Genomic DNA, 20,277 nt, shown 5'->3' with positions numbered 1-20,277 from the left:
CATCATTTCTCTCTCCCCAATAAACCATTTCTCTTTCTCCAATAAACCATTTCTCTCTCCCCAATAAACCATTTCTCTCTCCCCAATAAACCATTTCTCTCTCCCCAATAAACCATTTCATATATTGTAGTATAGCTTTCTTTTTGGTCTCTTGATCTTACTGGATTCCAGGACAAGAATTCATCTGGTCTCATGGAATATCCAGTTTTATACTGTTAGTTGAGATAGCATTACTTGATGAAGAAGCACTATTCTTCATAAAAGACAGTGTCGGTTGACCATATCGAGATCTTATTTGGGCCGACAATACTATGCGATTTTGAATATTTAGTCAAGGTTTACTTGTAGCAATAAGTATCCTCATGCTAGGCTATCTTGACAAGCCCCTGTACAGAGAGACTTTAGACACTCGAGGATAGTGTCTTGTAGGCATTCAAGTTTTCTCCAGTAGGCATTCAAGTTTTCTCTTTTTTTACTAATATGTGTGGGTATGTCATAACAAATATGAGGTTGTCAAAAGCACATTGAATTATTGTGAGTCTAATTAATATATATGTTAATATAACTACAGTTTAATCACAAAAATAAGCCAATATTTTTTACTTTTCTTGTTAAATCTAATTAATTAATCGGCACAAATGGGTTAATCAATAAGGAAAACCACTTAAAAGAAACGTAAGAATCCAGTTGGTAATCATTTTAAGAATCATGTTTTCAAAGATAGCATTTTTTATCTATATAAATAAAACATTAGATGTGTGTATGTGTATGTGTGTGTGTGTTTGCGTCTGTGAATAAATATTTAACCGATAAACTCTTAAACTACTGGTAACATAACTCTAAAATTAACAGGAAATACAAATCATACATGAAAGATGGATATATCAAGTAAAATCTTTGTTTGGATGAATAACGCATACAGAAATATGTTTGCAAGTTGAAATGTAAAATTGTTCATTTAAACTTGCCGACAGGTTTTTATTACTTTTGCGCATGTGCAGATTCATTTATAGCTTGAAGTGGTTTAATTTTAAATCTTTCTTATCTATCTGTCGACAGCTCAAATGATAGGGAACGTGGCTGGAGAGCTAAATGTTTTGGTTTTGATTCTAGATGATGACACCCAAGTCAATTTTTCTTTCTTTTTAATAATACATACGAAATCTGTATGAATTAAAATATATTTAAGCGTATTTTACGATCGGGCAAGACGGACGCCGCTCCCGAATCGTTAGTAAATGAATGAGGAATTCAAGAACAGACTGATACAAGAAGTTGAACCATCTGATGACCACTGTTAAAAGGAAGAAACCTTAATTTTTCTTTGTTTGTTGTTGCGCAGTGTCCTATTTCTTTCGTTCTTTCTTTTTTTTTCTTTTTTTTTTTTGTATTTGAAAGCATGCATACCACAGGAGATTTTTGATGAAATGAAAGAAACATATGATAAAACGATGCCCCATTATATGACCTTGTACAACGCTGACATCATGAATTCAAATGTGGCCCAAATATCTGTGGAAACAACTCCCAAACTTAGCCACTCCTTTCTGTCATTGATGAGGCATCTGTCAGTCAAGTCGAGGCTGCCATTTTGGAAGCTTGACGCGTAAATGTTCGCCAAATAGCCCAAGAGGTCAAGATTAGTACTGATGAAAGATTCCCGACAAATATAGACGTAATCTTAGTTTCGTCAGTTTTTTAAAAACGTTAACTCAGATAGTCAAAACAGAAAAATAATGTTTTTCCAAAGTATGTGATATGTTTTACAAACTGTGTGCCGTTTTTTTAGACGCCTGTTTTCTTTTTGGTTTCTGTTAACTCATTTAGAATCAAGTGTCAGAAAAATAAATCTAACAGCCCAATAAAAATATTTCAAACTTGAATATGGCAGATCAATCAAAATGATATTTCAAACTTGAATCTGGCAGACCAATCAAAATGATATTTCAAACTTGAATGTGGCAGATCAATTAAAATGATATTTCAAACTTGAATGTGGCAGACCAATCAAAATGATATTTCAAACTTGAATGTGGCAGACCAATCAAAATGATATTTCAAACTTGAATGTGGTAGACCAATCAAAATGCTATTTCAAACTTGAATGTGGCAGACCAATCAAAATGATATTTCAAACTTGAATGTGGCAGACCAATCAAAATGATATTTCAAACTTGAATGTGGCAGACCAATCAAAATGATATTTCAAACTTGAATGTGGCAGACCAATGAAAATGATATTTCAAACTTGAATGTTGCATACCAATCAAAATGATATTTCAAACTTGAATGTGGCAGACGAATTAAAACCATATTTCAAATATAATGGAACAATAAATATACAAATGTTAATTCATGCTTACCTGTGATAAACATTTTTTAATATATTTTATAGCTTTTGAATCAATCAAATCCATATTTGAAAGCACATGTTTAGGGCACTTTTCTTACGCAATGATATGATCGTGTTCATAAAGTCGAACCATATTATTTGATTAACATTAAGATGTTTTTAAACTTAAGCGTGACAAACAAAAATGCTTCTACTTGTTATACGTGAACATATTAAAAATGAGTGCCACTTCTTTAGAGTCCCTATTGCCTCTTCACGAAGGCAGAGTCTGACAGGTTTGCTTATATGTGAGGGAAATCCATCTCTTCAAAAATGGTTACTTTGAATTGAGACAAAAATAAAAATAACTCTCTTTTCTTTTTTTTTTTTTTTTTTTAATTTTCTTATCAGTTTGTTTAAGCTGGGTATGGAGCATCCTTCCGGATGCCAAACATTCATCCGCTAACTCAGATATTCCAACCAAGAGATCTTTTTAAGATTCTGGTCGTCCCTTTAAGTGCAATTGTTTGAATCTCTCTTGCAATTAGTTCACCGGGTATATTTGCCAGACTGAATCTAGAAGGATATGTTCATTGATTGGAAGCAGAAAAGATAAAACGTAGTCATCATCATCATCATCATATAGTATTAATCCAAAGATTCTATTGTTGGCATTGGTTTCCCCGATATGTTTCTGGTCAGAATTTTTTCTAGAAAGACATGAGAGATTGCAGGAGAGACCACGTAAAGGTTGACAATATCATAAGTGAAAATGATGTTTGTGTAACAAACTGAATTCGTCAATTGTTAACAACTAGACCACCGTCACCTTCCATGAAGTGTAGTATCTGAAAAGGTACTATACTTTGCTCCTATCCAAAAGGCTATGGTTACTGTGTCTCTATTTACTGCTTCCCAACGAGATCAGTCACAAGATCGGGCTAACGTGGAGGAAATCCAGCTCCTAAAAAAGAGGCTCTCTGGATTGAGACAAAAATAAAAATTACGTCACTCTAGATAGATTTCTTCTTCACTAACTGAAGAACAAAAAAAGAAAATGAAGTAAGCTATAAGAACAGATACTACACTTTGCTTCTAGCCAAACCGACTACAACCTCTTCAGAGAAGGAAGAAATTTAATTTAGTTTACGTCTTTTACTGATTTATAATTCAGGGGCAAAAAATGTGGAGAATAAATAAGTTATCTCTTTCTTCCTACTCACTCGCTGCCTCCTCTCTAACCCTAGCCTAGCCGCCTTTTTCTTTGTCCATAATACGAATCCCGTCTGCCGAAAAAGAACTGATAAAAATCAAATGATGTTCTTGAGGAAATCAATTTGTTTTCTATCTTTTTAAACTGTCAGGTCCAACCAACAAAAATGCAATTGTGAAATATGGAATTTTATCAATTTTTTTTTTTTTCATTTTTTTTTTTTTTCGTTTTGCCTTCTATTTTTTTTTTTGTTCATTTTTTCTTTTTCATTTTCTCTCATTATTTTTTATCCATTTTTTTATTTTTCATTTATTTTTTTATCATTTTTCCATTTATTTTATTCTCGTTTTTATTCAAATTAAAATGTCCCATATAATCGGCATTAGCCCAATCATATTTTTGTTATAATAGAAACGGTTTTATTCATTTATTTTTAATACATATCTTTTCCCCACACTTTCCTATTCTATGGCTTCCTCCTCCTCCTCCTCCTCCTCCTCACTCTTACTATTCATCATCTCTCCTTCTCACTCTCCTTCTCCTCCTCTCATCCTTTTGCAATCTCCTCTCTTTTACTATCCCTTTCTTCTTCTTTATCTCACGCTTCTCTTTCTCGCATCTTTCTTTTACCTGTCTCACATCCTCTCTTTTTCTCCTCTTTCTCACTCTTCCGAATTAACCTATCTCTGGCTACGTCTTTATGTATCCCTCTTTCTTTCAAATTCATCCTTATAACTTCTTTCAATGTTTACCTTGGCCTTCCTTTGTTAATTGACCTTGTTATCCCAACTGTTCTACCTAAACACTCAAATTCATCATCATCATTAGGTCAACATCTGCATTAGGTTAGGAGTGAATCTTATACGTAGCTTATGCTGAGTGTTTTTTGGGAGAATGTGTTAGTTTGGGACTGAGAGTATTAGTGTATAGTGGAACTCTCTCCATGCTAATTGATGCCATCTCTCTTCATCCCCCCCCTTCTCTCTCTCTCCCTCTTTCTTTCTCTTTCTATATATATATCCCTTCACTCTTTCTCTCACCTCTATCACTCTCTTCCCTTCTTCTTCATTTTCCCCCTCCTTTCACTTCCCTCTCCAATTTCATCTCTCCTTTTACTTGCTCTCACTTATTTTTCCCCTATCGCATCACTCTCTCTCTCTCTCTCTCTCTCTCTCTCTCTCTCTCTCTCTCTCTCTCTCTCTCTCTCTCTTTTCCTTCCTCCCTCTTTCTCTCTATCATTCTCTTTTCTTCTCATTCTCACCCTCCTCTCCCTTTCCTCTCCAATTTCATCTCTCCTTTTACTTGCTCCCACTTATCTTTCCCCTATCGCATCACTCTCCCTCTCTTTTCCTTCCTCCCTCTCTCTCTCTATCATTCTCTTTTCTTCTCATTCTCACCCTCCTCTCCCTTTCCTCTCCAATTTCATCTCTTTTTACTTGCTCCCACTTATTTCTCTCCTATCTCATCACTCTCCCTCTCTCTTCCTTCCTCTCTTCCTCTCTTCCTTCTTTTTCCTTTCTTACCAAATGCGTTCGATTTCTGAACAAATTGATTCCTTTACAAAACACTCAAAATACAATTGCGAATTACTTAGGACTTCTACCCGCTCCACTCCTGTGTGGATTAAATAAAGGGTATCGTTCGAAATTCCATGCAGATTCACGAGTTTGAAAGAAAGATTCCCCGAGTTCAACAAGATACGCTTTAAGAAGATCGGAGGTTACATCGACCGAAACGTTATGAAAGTAGCACTTTAGATGAGAACAGGTCCAAAGAATCTAGATGATGCGAATAATCAATCCTCATCTCAAAAATTCAGAAACAACATTTGTCGTTAATAAAATTAGGTATGTTTATATATTTATATGTACAAGGTTTCCTCCTGGTCAATATGAATTTTGGAACATGCTATCGTGATCCCCATCCCTAAGCCAGAGAAAGACTGTTCAGATCGACAAAATTTCAAACCAATTGCATTGACAATTTGTCTCTGCAAAACATTTGAAAGAATGATAAATAAACGACTGAACTGGTATCTGGAAACCAACAGCTCAATTGCCAACATACAAAGATGTTTTAGAAGCAAAAATAAAAACAATGGACAACATAATCCGATTGGAAACCTTTATCAAAGAAGCTTTCATTAAAAAGAACATATAATAGATATCTTTTTTGATTTAGAAAAGGCTTACGATACAATATGGTGATAGGATACAATGACAGACCTATACAATCTGTGATTAAAGGGCAGGCTACCCATTCTGATAAAAGATTTTCTGTCTGATAAAAGTTTTAAAGTAAGAATCGGCCCAACCCTATCAGACACAAAAAATACAGAAAGGAGGAGTCCCACAAAGATGTATTTTATCAGTTACCCTCTTTAATATAAAAATCAATAATATTGTAAATTGTGTAAACATTGAGATAAATGGCTTCTTATATGTGGATGACCTTGTAATCTGCCACAGATCATAAAATATTCATACTTCAAAGCACCAACTACAGATGTGCATAAACAAATTTAACACAATGGACAATGGACCACAGAAAACGGCTTTAAATTTTCGACAACCAGAACTAAATGTGTCCCTTTCGCTAATCATAAGAAAATGCACAATGACCCTACTCTCAACCTAAAAGGAATAAAAATCGCAATAGCTAACTAACATAAATTTCTAGTGTTCATTTTTGACAAAAAAAAATTCCTTCATCCCTCACTGAAAATAGTTAAACAAAAATATTTCAAAACCCCACAGCTATTAAGGGTTATAGCAAATACTGGGTGGGAATCAGACTGCTCATCACTCCTTAAATTATATAGAATCCTGATAAGAGCCAAACTAAACTATCGAAGCTTTATATATGGTTTAACCAGAAAAAGTTATCTTAAAACTCTGGACCCATCCATCACACAGGATTAAGACTTGCCTCGGGGGCATTCAAAATCCCCAATAGAAAGCTTATAAGCCTATAAACCCCCACTAAAATTTAGACATGAAAAATTAGACTTACAATATTATCTTAAATTCAAATCAAACCCCAAAAATTCTGCCTATCAATGCATTTTCAATCCCAGGTACACACATCTATTCAGAAATAATTTGTTGTCAACAGGTTAAAGTAGATTAATTTGTAAGAAAAGTGTGTTAAAATAACTTAAATGTAATACGGAAATGAACGATGTAAAAAAAAATGCAGAAAGTATTAACAATTGTTTGTTTGGATAATTTAAACGCGAAAAAAATAATTGGGACGCTGAAAACGTACACAGTAAAACAATACGTTTTATTGTCACGTTGATTATTTGTTTATGTACGCATGCGCAACCAGAGGTCGTAAACAGGATGTTGGGTTACAACACTCGTTACAAGGTCATTGGGTTTTATAATTATATAGATTATCAAGTCTAATATAATTTTAGGTTGATTAAACAGCCAGGGTGGGAGTTTTGTGAAGTTTTCCTCGTGGATGCTGGTTTAATCTATTGAGTTGTCTATAAGTGGTTTTATCGTTTCTTCCATGTAAAGACCAAAGGGTTTAATTCCATTTTCTTTTTCTTTTTTTTTTCTTTTTTTTTTTTTTTTGAATAGATGTGTGTACCTGGGATTGAAAATGCATTGATAGGCAGAATTTGGGGGGTTTGATTTGAATTTAAGATAATATTGTAAGTCTAATTTTTTATGTCTAAATTTTAGTGGGGGTTTATAGGCTTATAAGCCTCCCAGAAGTTGTTGTGTAAAAAGAGCAAATCTTTACCATAAAATATAAATACCATCAAATAACAAACTATTCCAAAACATTGTTCGAATATACCCAGTAAAAATCAACTCTAAAAATCTTAATTTTATATACAGCATTAAATGACCCAAAGAAGGTCGATATGCTGGTTAAACAAACAAACAAAACCTTATTTGGACTCCTTCCCAATTTTGGATTATCTTTTTGGACCCCTTCCCATTTTGGATTACCTTATCTGGACCCCTGCTCCATTTTGGATTATTTTATTTGGCCCCTCTTGCCATTCTGGATTATCTTTTTTGGACCCCTTCTCGATTTTGGATTATTTTATTTGGCTCCTCTTGCCATTCTGGATTATCTTTTTTGGACCCCTTCTCCATTTTGGATTATTTTATTTGGCCCCTCTTGCCATTCTGGATTATCTTTTTTGGACCCCTTCTCCATTTTGGATTATTTTATTTGGCCCCTCTTGCCATTCTGGATTATCTTTTTTGGACCCCTTCTCGATTTTGGATTATTTTATTTGGCCCCTCTTGCCATTCTGGATTATCTTTTTTAGACCCCTTCTCTATTTTGGATTATTTTATTTGGTCCCTCTTGCCATTCTGGGTTATCTTTTTTGGACCCCTTCTCGGTTTGAATAACTTTTTTTGGTACCCTTTCTTCCTTCTTGATTATCTTTTTGGAACCCTTTCCCCGTTCTGGATTATATTTTTGGGACCCTGCCTTATTTCTGGATTACCTTTACCCGTTTCCAATTTCAGATTACCTTATTTTAACCCCACCCCCACCCCATATTTTGAATTACCTTTATGATGAATGACCCTTCTTCATTTGGATCATAAGACGACTTAATAAAATTCACACGAATACTTTATTTTTACTTCCTCTTGCGTTATTATATTTTTGCTAAATCGACAAATTTCCGGTGATAGTGTCTTGGGAACATTTTATAACACAAAGTGCCCAAAAAAAGTGTAAAAATGTACTCACACTTCGAATGACGATAAAACTTTTATTTATGAGCATAGAGTGAAATGGAATAAAATCGAACTCAGAAGACAAATATAATTGAAGAATCATGTTGACAAATGTTCACATTGATGACCATTATTCTTCAGACAACGCTGATAACTGTTGAAGTGTGAGTACATTTTTGAGATGCGTATACGTTTATTGAAAACGTATGAAAATCATGGACAGTCAGATAAACGCTTTTTAACAATCAAAACTTCAAAGCATGGTTTATTTTAGGCACAAGTTTCTTGATCGTAAAAATGGAAAAAAATTTTAAAGAAATAAACATTATGAAATGCAAAAAAAAAAAAAAAAAAAAAAAAAAACTTAGCAGAGAGGAGTCAAATATAACCTAGTGAGCACCATAAGCTTAATAACATTTCAGAATAGAAGATACTTTAGCATAAAAACGAATAGAAACATAACATAAACATAGGGCGTACATTTTTTTACACACTTTGTTTGTTGCTGTCATCTACTGTATTTATATATAAGCATACCGGAAGCATGTTAAGAGGTTATGGACTCAGAAATGAGGTTATTTTCATGATAGAAGAAAAATAATATAATATTTTTCATTTTACCAAAGCAGAAACATAGAAATCAGCATAGTATTTTTATGGTATAATCAATTTGCTTGGATTTCTTACAACGCTGACTGAAATTTTAAATAAGTTTTATGTTTCATTTCTTGGTTTCTGGCCGATTTTTTTTTTTTTTTTTTTTTTTTTTTGTTTCTGGGAAATGCTTTGAGAATTTTGTTTTTTGTTTGTTTGTTTTTTGTTTTGACTTTGCTATTCAATTATTTATTACAGAAACCAGAATTTTTTTTTTTTTTTTTTTGGAGTCTTGAAAGTCCTTAACATTGCCGACATAATATCTATTTCATGTCTTTATGTTTCAAAGAATTAGTTTGTTCAGTATTCTGTAAAACAGAATTTATCCTGCATAAATTTACATAGGGTAAAATAATTACTCGAACTCAATATTACGGAAATAAACTGGCATTTGAATTTCAAGGATATTGTTCAGATTTTTTATGGCTTTAAGTAATATCCTTGGAGCATAAGGGGAGGGGGCTGATGCTAGTGTGATTCCAAGCATTAAGAATGGATGGAGTAATTTTCAAGAATTTTCAGATTAGGTCCACCTCCACAATTTTCTTTTAAATGACGACTTTTAAAGGTTTTCGACTATGCTGAATACCAATATCGCATTGAAATTTTGCAGAAATAAGTAGTTCTCGAGATATAAAATGTTGTATTATGCATTGTGTTCTTCGGCTGCCATTTTTGTTACGCACGAGCGCCATAAACAAATCTACTGAGACTGCCGCCTACCGGAAACACATTTCTGGGATTGCCGCCGAAGAACACAATGCATAATACAACTTTTTATATCTCGAGAACTACTTATTTCTGCAAAATTTCAATGCGATATTCGTATTCAGCATAGTCGAAAACCTATTCAAGTCGTCATTTAAAAGAAAATTGTGGAGGTGGACCTAATCTGAAAAAATACCTTTTTATCATTGTAACGTTTTGTAACGTTTTAACTCCGATCCGACATTGTGCATAAAATTCTTGCAAAGAAACAAAGTGAAAGGTTGTCTATATATATATATATATATATATATATATATATATATATATATATATATATATATTTGTAATCGAGCAATATTTTTTCCGGAATTAATCCCTAGTTTAGTCACGTAAATTCTTGTGAGTTTACAACAAACGACATTGACGCTGTAATCGCATTTCTCCCACGCCATAAAGTTAATCCATTCTTTTGAATAAAACTGAAATTAAAGAAATAATAATTAATTGAATCCTTTCCCCGTTCTGAATTATCTTTTTTGGACCCTTTCTTATTTCTGGATTACCTTTACCCGTTTCCAATTTCAGATTACCTTATTTTAACTCCCCCCCCCAATATTTTGGATTACCTTTATATTATGACTGACCCTCCTTCATTTGGATCATAGGATGACTTTATAAAATTCACACAAATACTTTGTTTTTACTTCCTTATTTTTGACAAATTGACAAACTAATTAATTAACTAATTAATTAATTCGCCCAAACTCCATCTTGCCGACTTCAGCTGTAACCTTCACTGACCGTTCTCTCTCTCTCTCTCTCCCTCTCTCTCATTTGTCCAAAAAAGAAGACTGTCCTCTGTTTTCCCCTTCATTCTTTTTCACAGCAGCCATTGTCCTCATATGCAAATTAATGTCATATATATATTAATAAACTGTCTATAGACGAAAGTTTTCTTTTTCCGTTCTTTATTCCAACACCAGACAAGATGGGCAGAGGCACTGTCGCTTGCATAAGTCACGTTTTGCATTATTTTCGTCACATCTCTTCCACCACTCGATTTGTTCTCTGCTAATCAGCCGTCATATTTTTTCTTTTCATCCTCTTCCCAACTGACGTGCGCGAAATAATCTCACTCCCATGGAATAAAATAAATGTCCTCTTATACTGCTCTCTCGAACTACAATAGTGTTTTAATTTGCATTTATCTTCTTTTTTTTTGTATCGAATGGGTTTCGGGTTTGAGTGCCAGTGCTTCTCTACAGACAGTACAGACCAACCGTGGGTGCTTATTACCGTGGTTCTCTACACCGTTATTACACACGCACAAAAAAAAAATTCGACACGAGTTTGTTTGTTTTTGTTTTTTTTCTGTTGAAAAATATTTATTGCCGGTCGTTTCAACACAAAGCCTCTGACATGTATTTTCAAAACCAATATAATCTGGTCGCATACTTGCATTTTCCCACTCTGGGTCAATTAACAGCTTCTTAGACTGCAACTATAACCAGTTATGTGTGTAATTCGTTTAAGCAAAGGTTCGGAAGGATTAACGAGTTTTGCGTCTTGTTAAGGGTCCATTTTGCACGAACACATGCTTTCTCGCTTTTTTTTCTCTTCCTGATCTCGATGTCTATACATCCATTTTTTTCTGTGACGTCACTCACGCCACGGCTTGGTCATTTGTATACATGTCAGTGGTTTTGTTACATCATTACTAACCAGCAGAGCATTACCACTGTTGGCCAAGGATATGCACTCAATGTGATGCTGTATGGAGGTGAAAGCTGGGCAGTGAGGGTTGAGGACATGTGTTGCATGGAGAGAAATGATATGAGAATTACATTGTAGAGAAAATCGTAACTTACTCAGCATGTGTGTGTGCTTCCAAGGTTCGGTTGTGTAACAACAACAAAAGAAAGGCTAAAATGGCGACACTCAGTTGGTTTTATGATTGACAGTCACGTGAATGCAAATGAGACAGGTGAATAAAAACGGACGTGAAGCAAACAGAAGACAAGTTGGAAAAAGGTGTGTGCTATGTACGTGGGCGTGTGCACGTCAACTTGAAAGAGTGTCAAATTTTGGAGTTGGAAGTTTTTGACAGCAGTGCTTCGAATTTTAAAGTTGGAAGTTTTTCAGAGCAGTGTTTCGAATTTTGAAGTTGGAAGTTTTTGACAGTAGTGTGTCGAGTTTTGAAGTTGGAAGTTTTTGACAGCAGTGTGTCGAATTTTGAAGTTGGAAGTTTTTGACAGCAGTGTTTCGAATTTTGAAGTTGGAAGTTTTTGACAGTAGTGTGTCGAGTTTTGAAGTTGGAAGTTTTTGACAGTAGTGTGTCGAATTTTGAAGTTGGAAGTTTTTGACAGCAGTGTTTCGAATTTTGAAGTTGGAAGTTTTTGACAGTAGTGTGTCAAGTTTTGAAGTTGGAAGTTTTTGACAGTAGTGTGTCGAATTTTGAAGTTGGAAGTTTTTGACAGCAGTGTTTCGAATTTTGAAGTTGGAAGTTTTTGACAGTAGTGTGTCAAGTTTTGAAGTTGGAAGTTTTTGACAGCAGTGTTTCGAGTTTTGAAGTTGGAAGTTTTTGACAGTAGTGTGTCGAGTTTTGAAGTTGGAAGTTTTTGACAGCAGTGTGTCGAATTTTGAAGTTGGAAGTTTTTGACAGCAGTGTGTCAAGTTTTGAAGTTGGAAGTTTTTGACAGTAGTGTGTCGAGTTTTGAAGTTGGAAGTTTTTGACAGTAGTGTGTCGAATTTTGAAGTTGGAAGTTTTTGACAGCAGTGTTTCGAATTTTGAAGTTGGAAGTTTTTGACAGTAGTGTGTCAAGTTTTGAAGTTGGAAGTTTTGACAGCAATGTGTCGAATTTTGAAGTTGGAGAAGTTTGTAACAACAGTATGTCGAATTTACTTGCAAAATTGTTAGTTTAACGATACAGTATGACTCCTAAAGAAAGATTAAATCTGGACAGTATACAAAGACGTGTGTCAAAGAACGGACTTTAGTTTGCTCACATTGAAAGAATGGATGACATAGCATAGGATCATTTGACAGGGAAGATAAAAAAATAACATTCTAAACACTTTCTCATACCTAAGCCTATTATCTATTTCTACAAATCTACTATCAGACTCCATATATGGAGTACTGCTGTCTTATTTGGGCTGGTGAATGTCTGTCACATTTGAGAGTTCTTGATAAGATGCAGAAACGTATCTAAATTTAATTGGCCTCACTCTTTGTTCTTCTCTGCAACCTCTCTCTTACAGACGTAATGTTGCTAGTCTCAGTCTTTTCTATAAATACTATTATGTCATGTGTTCTTCAGAATTATCTGATCTGTTCCCTGCTTCTATTGTTCCAGCTCATTTGACTCATCGATCTAGTGCTCTTCATCGATTCGCTGTTTTAATATCTCATTGTAATACAGCATCCTATTCCAGTAGCTTCTTTCCAAGAACCACGAGCTTGTGGAACTCTCTTCCTGCTGACTGTTTTCCCTCTACTTTTAAGTTTGGTCTTTTCAAGACTAAGGTCAGTAGACATCTCTTGTCTTTGCGATAATCATCTTTTTGTTCTTGTCAGCTCCTTACATTTTTTTTAATTTTTTTTACAAAGCGGTCATCATTTATCAAGGCCCGAAGGCCACTCGAGGATAAAGGTTAATGAGTGTATGGTGGTCACTGGGACAACAGTGTATTGATCGTTATTGTTGGAAATAGCGTAGAAATGGATTATTTACCAGGATAGTTCAACAAGTACTTGTTTACATTGAACTTGTAAATGACCATATTGTAGCCAGCTGCAAAGCAAGCGAGTAGATCAGAATTTCACAGGCAGAGGCAGTTCTAGGAAAGTAGCTTTGTTCATGGAATTTGTGTTTAGATTTAGGCATAGATAGAAAGTGGGGAAATTGTTCATAGTTGTTGTAGCCAGACGAGTGGTTTTTGTGAAAGAGGTTGCATGGAAGAGAAAAGGGCATCACCTACTAAATTTCAAAGCTGTTTTTTAACTTTGTCAAGACAGGATAGGGTACCCCGAGCAGCTCCCGTCCAGATATAGCAACAGTACTCCATTTTAGGTCATTAAGTGGCTTTACGTCTTGTCTGGAGCAATTTCCGTAAAAGTATTTATAGAAGGAAGTGATAAAGATGGATTCTTATCACGTCCTCTTGTATTTTCTTTGACCTACACTGATAAACTGAAGCTGCAACCTCAACTGTTCTACATCTACAGTTACCCAAGAACTCTCATCCATTCTTACAATGTGACCATACCATCGAAGTTTCCTCTTCTATACACATCTCCCTGTACTCTCCAGATTATAGGGAGATGTGTGATGACCATAGTATGATAAGCTGTAAAACAAAACAGCCAAACCAAACTCCATGAATAAATATTTGAAGATATAAATAACTTGAAGCATAAAACCTGTTTCCAAAATTATTGGATTCGGCATTAAATAACAAGGTAAAAGCTGATTTGCCGTAAAAGAAGTCTGCCAAAGATTCTAAGTTGAAATTTCGAAAAGAATTCTTAAATACTTAAAGAATTACAGATAGTCTTGATATCAATTCCTCTTGAAACTCAAACACATTCAGAAATAGTTTCCGTTTTTCTTTTTTTCTTTGTTTTGTTTACTTGCCTCTCCACGGGGGAAGAGTTAGACACAGGGTCGGTTTTTAATAGGGGGAGGCGAGAAACCGGCTCCCCAAAAAGGGGCACTCTGGTTAGTAACAAAAATGAAAAACATGTATCAGTCATAACGGATTTCTCCGCCACTAACCGAGACCAAAAAAAAAGTGTGAAGTGCAGCATCTGAAGAACAGATACTACACTTTGATCTTGGCCCGAAGCCCAAGAACCCTTTTTAGTTCCCTTATTTTCTAATTTTTTACAGTGATGTTTTTTTCTTGTGTTTTATATTCGCAGAAGCCAGTAAAGTGATTATGCAGTACGTGGCTGAAGTGTCCGGGAAAGGCCAGGATATTGACCATGTCAAAGAGCAGCTATTATTGTCCAACCCAGTTCTTGAAGGTGAGCAACTTGTCCTTTTTTTTTTATTTTTAATCGCTCTACATTTCTTTCACTCTTATCATAAGAAAAAAACAGGTCAAGTTTAAAAAATAAAATCTAATGATTTATAATATAATATTAGAACGTAGTCCAGTCGTAAAATATGGTTAAATATATTTTAATTCATGCAGATTATGTATTTATTATTATGGGGACAATTCTCTACCGATTATTTTATTAGACCTAATATATAGTAGTGAGATCAAAACTAAAAAAAAAAATGTATATATGACTTGAATGCCATTAGCTAGAATCGAAACCAAAACATGCAGTTCTCCACTCTCATTCCTTTGCCTGTGAACCACGCACATATCTATGCATATATATATATATATATATATATATATATATATATATATATATAAATTCACGTGTCATCCCTTTTTAAAAGATGGAATTGACAGATCGTCGAAGACACGATGCTAGCAAGCAAGGTCCACAGTTTATATATATAAGGGGAGTTAAATTATGCAACTTAAAATTTACAAAATTTATTATTAAAAGAAGGAATACAATACACACAAGATTATTTCCTTATTTCAATAGAGTTTGTAGTAATGTAGTGGTTTATGCAGACATAAAAATCTTGCGGCATATTTTATCATATTTCTTTTCCACCCACCCTTTTGATCTATCAGACTAGACAATCAAGGTTCCCCTTTCCCTCTCCATGCTCAAATTCTATGTCATTTTGACATCTTATGGTCAGTAACTAGTTTGAATTTGTTCCAAAAATAGAACGTCTGGCCGAAACCTTACTATATTATCATTTCCTTCTCTTAGTTATTAACATAATTCTTTCTAAATGTTTCACCTGCTGGAAGCGTACGAGTTTACTTTTTTTCTCTCTTGTTCTGAGGCCAATATTAACTTTTTCACTTAGAATCTTTTCCCATGAAAACATCACTCAATTACAATTATTATGTGACTATTTCACTTGCATTTCTATACTTAACCAGTAAATATTCTCTTTGGATTGCATCACATTTTCACATTTTTCTTCATCGAGCCTAGACTTAATTTAAAATATCCTTTTAAGCTATGCGATTCTGCATTATTATCAACTTTTATACAAATGTAACTTTTCTCATATTTAGTTTTTAATTTATGTGTTAACCAGGAAAATTATAGCTTGCCTAGGAATATTATATTGCTATTTTCCTCTGAGGAAACTCCATGGGTTAAGGAAAATTTTAAGTTTTCCACTTATATTCCTTGTCGAATAATAAATTGTTGTCAATTTTAATTTACAGAGTTTAAATTGATTTTATCATATCAATGCTCTAGCTCTAATATTGAGCTTTTTCATCTGGTTAGGATTGTCTATTAATTATTAGTATTAATACTTTAAATTTACAGAATTATTCAGTTTGTAACTTGATTTTTTTTATCTATACATACACATACGTATATATATATATATATATATATATATATATAAGTGACCTTGCCTCTGTTTGTGTGTGTGGAACGGTCTCTGCCAAATTACTTTGTCAATTTTTGGTCTACAAACTTGAAACTTGATATATAGAGAATTGTGGCATGCGGAACAAATTCGATTTGGTTTTCAGATTGTAAAAATAGCTACTAGAGTTTAAAATTGAAACTTAGCAGGCTTAAGTCGACTTAAAGTGCTCTTCTACGCATGTGCAAAATTTACGTGTTAAAGTCGGTTAAATTCTTGTTTTCTTATCCATCTCATCTGCATAAGTTAAAATATCATATTTAAGCACATTTTATGACTGGACAATGCCGGGCAGTCTGCGAGTTGATATATACAGATTTTGTATTTCTTATTATAGACCCAATACTCTATTGATTATTATATTGTACCCAATATATAGTAGTGATTTTCAAAAAGTTGAAACCAAAACATTTAGCACTCCTACTTTCGACAGATAGATAAGAAGGGCTTAAAATTAAACCACTTCAAGCTATGAATCCGTTTTCACATGCACAAAAGTAATAGAAATATGTTAGCAAGTTAAAATGAATATTTTGTATTTCAACTTGCCGACATATTTCTTTGGGTTAATTGCACCAAATCTGGGGATAATTGCACCAACTAAAAAAAAAAAGTGCTCCTTATATGCCAAAAGAGCACTTTTAGTAAGTTGGTGCAATTATCCTGGACTTGGCGTAATTACCCCAAAGTATATATTATTCATGTATCCAAATAGTTTTACTCGTTATAAACGATCCTTGATGTATGATTATTATTTCCTGTTAATTTCAGTGTTATGTGACCAATAGTTTAAAAGTTTATCGGTTAAATATTTACACAGACATACATACATTTACTGTTTTATTTATGCAGAATAGAAAATTTGCTTTGCTTTTCTCTGTAATCCTAAATTTTATTACTTTCTTTTTCTTGTGTTCTATAATTCTGACGTTTCATTTCCTCCTACAACCACGTTTTACTCTCTCTTTTCTTTCTTTCTTTCTTTCTTTCTGATTTTGTGCCTTGTTTCCTTTTCTTCCCCCACTCTTTCCTTTATTTATCTTCATCTCTTCTTTCTCCATTAGCTTTCCTTCTTTGGCGATATTCTTCTCTCCCTCTCCTCTCTTCTTCTCCCCTCATCTCTGTATTCTTCTTTCCCCCTCTCTCTCTCCTTTCCTACTCTCTTTCTCCTTTCCCACTGTCTCTCTTCTTTCCTTCTTTCTTTCCTTTCCCTCTTTCTTTCCTTTCCCTCTTTCCTTTCCCTCTCCCTCTTTCCTTTCCCTTTCTCTCTCTCCTTTCCCTCCAACCTTCTCTCCTTTCCCTCCAACCTTCTCTCCTTTCCCTCCAACCTTCTCTCCTTTCCCTCCAACCTTCTCTCCTTTCTCTCTATTCCTCTCTACTTCCTCTCCATCCCTCTTCCTTTTCCCTCCGTCCCTCTCTCTCCTTTCCATCCATCCCTCTCTTTTTCATTCTTTGGTTTCTCTGGCTCTAAATCAATTTCTTTGAATCCATACAGACTTGATTCTCCATTTAAACAATAAACTATACTTTAAAACAGTACAAAACAACATTGACCAACAGCTGGACAGATCATGTGAGAAGGGGGAAAGTAGCAATTCAGGTTTAAAAGCAACCCGCTCAGCCACCTACCTCCCTTATTACCGATCCTCAAAATAAATAAAAGGATTCAATCACAGAATTCAGACGTAGATCAAAATCTTCTACAAAACTAAATTGGATTCTTTGAATTGAAACGTCGTCTCAGCTGAAAAACAACAACAAAAATGGCTGACAAAATCCGATCTTTTTGACCATGAATTGCAAAAAGTTTGAAAGAAAATCTGTGTTTAGAAAGATTCTTTGTATTCGCAGCCTCATGTTTTCCATCCAGCTATTCATTTTTACCTCTTCCTTCTACTATTATTTTTTTACACACCTCGGTCATTTTCCTCCTCCTCCTCCTCCTCCACCTCCTCCTACTACTACTGCTACTACTACAACTACTTAATTCCTAATAGTCACATCATTATTTTTCTAATGATTACCTCCTAATTCTCCTCCTACTACTATTTACTTTCTCATCTAACTTCCACTATTTAATTCCTTTTTCTACTATTTACCTCCTACTACTACTGTTTACCTCCTCATCCTTTTCTATTGTTTTTCTCTACTACTACTTACCTTCTTATCCTATTTCCACTGCTTACCTCCCAATTCTACTATTACTATTGCTATTTACTTTCTTTCTCTCTTACTTCCAATATCTAACTCTTCTTCATACTGTTTACCTCCTCCTCATTCTCTTTCTACTGTTTACCTCCTACTACTACTATTTACCTCCTCATCCTCTTTCTACTGTTTACCTCTTACCCACCTCTTTGTACTGCTTAGGTCCTAGTCCTCATCCTACTACTAATGCTATTTATTATCTGCTATTACTTTCACTATTTAACTCCTTTTCTCATTGTTTACCTCCTACTACTACCATTTACATCCTCCTACTATTATTTACCTCCTCACCCTTCTCCCGTTGTGTTACTTCCTCATTCTCCTTCCATTTGTTGTCTCTTCAGCTTTCTATTAACCTTCTCATCTTCCTCTCATCTCGTCATTTCCCTACTATTTAACTCCTTGTCATCTTTCTCCTCCTCTTTCTACTACTACTACTGTTTAACTCTTCATCATCATCATCATCATACTATGTTTCCTTCTCAATTAAAACAAAGATTGGCCTCTGTACTTCCTAAAGAGTTACAGTTAATCTCACCCTCCTACATCAAAGTGGCACTGTGCCTTGTTTGGGGTGAAAACGCAATAAAAAAAATAATTTAAAAAAACTTACAAGACTGAAGAAAAAATAATTTGAAAAAAAACAAAAAAAAAAAACAGCAACAACAACATGTGCAGATGCCTGTGGTTTGATCTGGTCGACGTGTGGTGTTTCCTTTTTATATCACATAAAAACATGATACAATCAAGAGGCATTGAAATATGTAACTCTGACTTCGGGTTATCAACAAATGTTGCCATATCTGGGCAGGAGCTGCTAAAAACTGCCTATCCTGCCTTGACAGAGTACAAAATAGACTTCGTGGCTTAGTGGGGGATGCCCTTTTCTCTACCCTGCAACCTCTCTCCCACAGAAGAGACGTTGCGAGCCTATCCTTGTTTTATCGTTATTTCCATGGCAGGTGCTCGTCTGAACTCCAATCTCTGGTCCCCCCTCGCCAATCTTTCACGAAAAACACCCGTCTAGCTGAATCCACTGTGAAAAATTTCCCCCACTCTATATCTGTGCCTAAATCAAAACGCGGATTCCATGAGCAAAGCTTCTTTCTTGGAACTGCACGCCTGTGGAACTCTGTTCCGTCTGCCTGCTTCCCACCGGACTACAACTTGGATGTGCTCAAGTCCAACGTTAACAAATTCCTAATGAACCGCCCCCTTAAGTAAACACTTCATCAAATGTCCACACTACTAACGTAATGTACTTGCAATAACCCTTATCCCTGAGTGGCTTCCGGGCTTTGATAAGTGGTGATCGTTTTTCAAGATTTTTGACATGTCCCTGTCCCTGATATGACCATTTTGGACGACGATTTGTGGGTATTGCCAAGAACCATACTGACATTTAATATGAATTAAGTATAAAAGATATGTTTCAGTAAAGAAAGAAAATGGAGGATATATACGAAACTTCCAATAGAAATAAACGATTAAGAGACTAGAGGGGTCATCAATTAGCAAGTGCTATTTAAAATATAGTTTTTTTTGTTGTTTTTTTTTTGTTTTTTTTTTTTTTTGTAAGAATATAAAAATTATTTTCATACCAGTAAATATCAATTTATGCAAATTCGTGTTTGGTGAAGAAAGCTGTGCCAATAGTCACCAGTCAAAATATTCATAGTATGAACAATATTATTGTGTAACGATCTATACAACATATAATATGCGTATATGTTGTATATCGGTTGTCTATATAACCGTGTTCTTTGGTAGAGGTCATATTGGGCGATATTGCCATCTGTGAATTTTGCCAAGAACCACACTGACAATTTAATATAAATTTGAGTATAAGAGTTATGTTTTGGCAAAGGAAGAAAATAAAAGATGTATGTGCATGCATATAAAAATGGAAAT

At 34.5% G+C, this 20,277-nt stretch overlaps 1 protein-coding gene across 1 annotated transcript in view; it reads left to right on the top strand.

Annotated features, from left to right (window-relative positions):
• Positions 1–20,277, top strand: part of LOC145259956 (unconventional myosin-Ia-like) — a 1,146,131-nt gene that overhangs the window by 852,465 nt on the left and 273,389 nt on the right. Inside the window, exon 5 of the mRNA XM_080117933.1 lies at positions 14,550–14,654. Coding sequence (XP_079974059.1) covers positions 14,550–14,654 — 105 coding nt within the window. The remainder of the gene's footprint in view (positions 1–14,549; positions 14,655–20,277) is intronic.

Source organism: Euprymna scolopes, chromosome 35 (assembly GCF_053919585.1).
Source record: "Euprymna scolopes isolate OS-2025 chromosome 35, ASM5391958v1, whole genome shotgun sequence".
Classification (NCBI taxonomy): Eukaryota; Metazoa; Mollusca; class Cephalopoda; order Sepiida; family Sepiolidae; genus Euprymna; species Euprymna scolopes.
The sequence above is the reverse complement of the archived record's forward strand: the minus strand, read 5'-3'. Positions and strand labels throughout refer to the sequence as shown.